The 4,761-nt window shown below is 40.7% G+C and overlaps 1 protein-coding gene across 1 annotated transcript; it reads left to right on the forward strand.

Moving 5' to 3' along the window:
* The first annotated feature begins 2,277 nt into the window (after positions 1-2,277).
* Positions 2,278-3,983, forward strand: hoxa9b (homeobox A9b). The gene is made up of 2 exons (XM_020612853.1): positions 2,278-2,923; positions 3,309-3,983. Exons 1-2 carry the CDS (start codon positions 2,407-2,409, stop codon positions 3,545-3,547), a joined length of 756 nt encoding a protein of 251 aa, XP_020468509.1. The 5' UTR covers positions 2,278-2,406; the 3' UTR covers positions 3,548-3,983.
* The last annotated feature ends 778 nt before the right edge of the window (positions 3,984-4,761 follow it).

The raw sequence follows: 4,761 nt of genomic DNA on the forward strand, positions 1-4,761 counted from the left end.
GTCAAAATCTGGTTCCAAAACAGGAGGATGAAACTGAAAAAAATGAGCCGGGAGAATAGGATCCGAGAGCTCTCCAGCAACTTCAGTTTCTCATGAGACTGTGTGCGTCTTTGGCGCCCTCCTCCACCCATGGCAAGGGCGCCTGCGGTGTGCAGAGCCCCCCCCCTGGGAGAATGTCCATGGAAAACAGGACCCTACTGCTAACTTATTGATTGTTGTTCTTTCAAAACCGTTATTTTCACCTCTGTTTGATTTGATCGTCTATATGTATTTATAAATGGCTACATTTGTAACGTTGATGCATTGTATTTGAAATGTCCAGAATGTGACCACAATGTTTCACAGCTTCAGGCTTGTACATATTGTATATATCACCTGAGTGAACCATTGGAATTTGCATGCTGCACTAACCCTTGGGATACTTGTGTTAGTTACATGTCGGCCTTTATGTGACGGTTACAGAACCCTAGAGGTTTAATAAATATTTGCACATTTTGCTGGTCAAATTAATAAAACCATCCATGCAACTGCAAACTTCTTATTTCATTCAGAAAGACAGACTAGGAGCTGCGCGCTGTTTAAACCAGGTACGGTGCACGGTGCTTTTGTGTTTGTCCGCTCTGTGCACAGTAAATATGATGTTCTTCTTAGTTTAGACCTGTAATACTGTAGATGTGTCGCGGCTGTGCACACGTAGTTGCTTTTTGTCAGACCTAAAGATAAACCTCTCAATAAATGAACATGTACTGATTTATTATTATTTGAAAACGTTAAAAAATATATTTAAACAAGTGGGTCGTTGCAAAAGCAAAAAGAATTAAAGAATTACATTTGGAAAAGTCCATTTTTATTTTTTAAGAAAAAATGCATTTGGACTATTTGGACCAAAACGATCCAAAATGGTGCAATGCAGTGTGAGAATTGCCACACATACTTGCAGACTGCGTGTTTTTTTTGTTTTTTTTTTATTGTTACAGGCGGACGGGTTATAGCTACTGAGAAACTACACAATTTTCACACCTTACACACACACACACACACACACACGTTTTAGCAGATTTTGCTGAAGAGGAGAGCGGGCTGTTGAGTGGTTTAGGTAGTCTCATGTTGTTGGGCTTTATTATTTTTCCCACAACACGAAACTGCCTTGATTACCTCAGTAAAACTCGTCGCATCATGAAAAAAAAAAAAGAATCACTATTAATTACTGTGTGAATTGATGAATTATTTGGCGCAGGCTCTATCATAATGTATTGTTCCAAAAAGTGCAATAATGTGCTTTATTGTTGTGTGTAAAAGGAACACTTGAGAGGATTTTAATCTTTATGTGGCTTTTGTTGATGAAGCCATAATACTGTTATGGTTCAGATTTATTTTTACAACGATACGAAGTTTTCACCATGTCTGTAATTTGAGAGGATCTCTGTGAAAGATGTGTGTGAGCTAAACAGCAGGAGGAAAGATGCAGCCTGGGAAATGAATGAATTTATCCAGGAGAGGAGGAAAAAGGACAGACAAGGCCTCGGTTATGATCATTGCAGCCTGCCAGTTGCCTCGCCTTAGGAAATTCCGGATGCGTCTGCTTGCGCCAGAGAAAGGACACAAAGGCTGAGCTTTATTGGTGATATTTAGCTTAGACAGCCAGGTTGTAACCTTAAGAAAAACAACCCAATTGTCCGTGATAAAAAGGACTGTTATATAGCACCCAAATTGCCTCAGCCCACTTCCCGTCCTAGATTGCCTTCAAAGCAGACCCACAGTTACATGAGGCCAGAAACTGTCCTTTAAAATGTTTAGGTATTGTAAAAATCCAGCCATCTTCTAAACACATGGTTGCTTGTTTTATCTCATTTAAGAATGTTTTCTAAAACAATCGCTAACAGGAACTAGTCTTTTCTTTCCAGAGTAAAGGTTTTATAGATGTAGATCATCAAATTATTGTAAGCTTTTATTCTAATATAATCTCATGAGGTATTTATTACTATACAGATTTTAAGGGAAGAGGCTGTTTGATGGTTTCACAAATGGAGGCTTTAAACGTGCATTAGCCCTGCCCTCCTTTGATTACACTAACCCTGGGTGTTTTGACCAAAATCACAACCTTTATTGCTTCTAAAGCGAAATATTCCACCATAAAGGCGCGGGGATTTGCTATTAAATATGGTGGGGAAAATGGTGGCTATTTAGCTGAACAGCAGGCTGATTTATTATTTATTGTTCTGTTCCACGGTCACGTGTTTGGGGCGCCCTATCCAGTCTTGGGCAAGGTTCAACTTACTGGACGCACTGAGCCCCAAGCTGGTGCAGCAAAGCAGCACATTATATGATGCAATGCTTCATTTCTTTCTAAAAGCTGCAGGACTGTAACGCGTTGTGTTTGTTTTTTTTTGCTTTTGTGTTTTTGCGATGTCGACGCTGGGAACCAGTTACTATGTTGACTCGCGTGTTCTTCCCGAGCAGGAAGATATAGCACCGAGGTATTCATCAGCTGCAGGGGTGGAGCAGGCGATGCTCACCGAATATGGCGGACAGGAGTCTTGTCCTTTACAGGCGAAATCTTCTATTTTCGGGGGATCCTGGAGTCCCATCTCGGCCCACCCTCCAAACACAGCCGCTCCGACTTATATACATCACCATTACACGACTGGGGACAGCGATGGCATGTTTACGCGCTCCTGGGCGTTGGACCCCGTGTCTGCGTCCCTGTGTTTAACGGGATTACCGTCGACAGCCATGCATTATGAAATCAAACCCGAGCCACTGATTGGGAGTAATGAGTGCACAACTTTGGAAACGCATACACCTCTTTTGTCGAACACTGAAAACGGAGTGTCCCTGGTGGAGATTCCCTGCGATACCACATCCACGTCTAAAGCCACAGACGAGAGCCCGTCAGCACAGGAGAAAGGGGAGACGGATGCAAGTAAGCAACGCAGTGTTTTACTCTGATTGTGGTCACTTCAGGGACTAATTCAGATTGGTTAAACTGTATGAATGGCTGCAGAGAGTGGAGGAATGTTTTTGGATGTCACAGGCCTGCTTTAGTGTTGTTTAGGGTCACAGAGACAATAGTTTTGCAGCCCAGTGCAACGATCTTCTGTAACAATAAGATAAGCTGGTGGACACACTTCAAGAAACTGCTGTTCTCAGTCCTCACGTTATCACTGCAAATTCAACAGAAAGCGAATAGATGTAATCTTGCCAGGAGTAGCATGCCCTCCCCAAACTGTAACGTCTAGCCTTGTTTTTGAATCCCGCTCTGAGAGCTTTAACTGTCTTCTCTCCTGGTTTTGATCCCCTGTTTCCAGATAACCCCTCATCCCACTGGCTTCACGCAAAGCCCAGCAGAAAAAAGCGTTGCCCATATACAAAGCATCAAATCCTCGAACTGGAAAAGGAGTTTCTTTTTAACATGTACCTCCCGCGGGATCGTAGATACGAGGTAGCGAGAGTCCTGAATTTGACCGAGAGACAGGTGAAAATCTGGTTTCAGAACCGCAGGATGAAGATGAAGAAAGAAAACAAAGACCGGCGGAGAGACAGTTAACAGGTTTTGGACTGATGGTGGATTAGACTGGGCTTGGGGTTGGGGTTGGGGGGTCAGACCTTAATGTTCCTGAGCTGTTACACATGTTGTTGTAAAGTTTGTGTTATTAAAACAGTGCTGGATGTTGTTGTTGTTTTCCCCCTGTGATATCCAGTGTTTCGTGTTTGTGAGAGGACAAAATGTCTTGTCAGAATTTAGATGTGTTGTGTTTGGCGCGCACAGTTAGTTACATATAGGCCATTTGTTATTTGCATGAACTGATCTTTGACTACCTGAATGTCCTTCAGCTACCTGTTTGCATTAAGTTATTGTTTCTGCAACTTTAGGTGTTTTATAACCGTTAGGTTTGGACCAGTTTGTGAAGACACTGTGCACTTCTTAAAATACCTCGTTGTTCTTAATCTCATCCAAAAAATAAATAGTTTATATAGCACATGAGAAGATTATTAAGTCTGATAGTTTTTGTGTGATTTTTCTTTACATTAAGCCACAGCGCGTTTTCATACATTAAAGCCTGAGTTTGTTTTGTTCTACAATGGTAAAACAAATGGTTTGAAAATGATTTGGTCAAAAACATTACTTGTACTTTTTTCATTTAAAGCTAAAATGTTTATTTTTATTTTATTTTATTTTTACAGGAAATAAAGGTAAAAAAACAGACTTTTACTACGTCTTCTGGTTTGTAGCTTTATGGTGCAAACAGCCCAAATGAGCCACAAAACCTTCCCAAGGCCTGTCCACATATTTCCTTCTCTCAGACACGCTTCTGTTAAAGCCACTGGCGCACGTTGTATTTCTGCTATTAGGCCATAAGATTTATATATTTCAATAATATTATTGTGGAAATGAGTGAGTTAAATTTATTTGAGTGTATTTTTTTAAGAGCCCACTTTTGTTTCTTGTAGAAACAAAAGATAAAAACAATTCAAGGGTCTTTGGATTCATAGATTAAAGCTGAAAGCTTTTAGGAATGAAAGGCAAACCCACAACACAGAAAGATGTAAATAAAACAACTTAAACAATGCAACAAATAAAGGAAACAGTGGCAGGTGGTGAAACATTCTAGTTATAGATTATTTTTGCACACGATTATGACATGAACCATGTGTATTACTGGATCATCTTGGCCTTTGAACAGGTTGCAAACCAGAATAGATGCCCGTTTGTCGTAAACTACAATCACAGCGTCAATTGTTTATTAGGTGCGTAAACTG

Source organism: Monopterus albus, unplaced genomic scaffold (assembly GCF_001952655.1).
Source record: "Monopterus albus unplaced genomic scaffold, M_albus_1.0 scaffold127.1, whole genome shotgun sequence".
NCBI classification, from domain to species: Eukaryota; Metazoa; Chordata; class Actinopteri; order Synbranchiformes; family Synbranchidae; genus Monopterus; species Monopterus albus.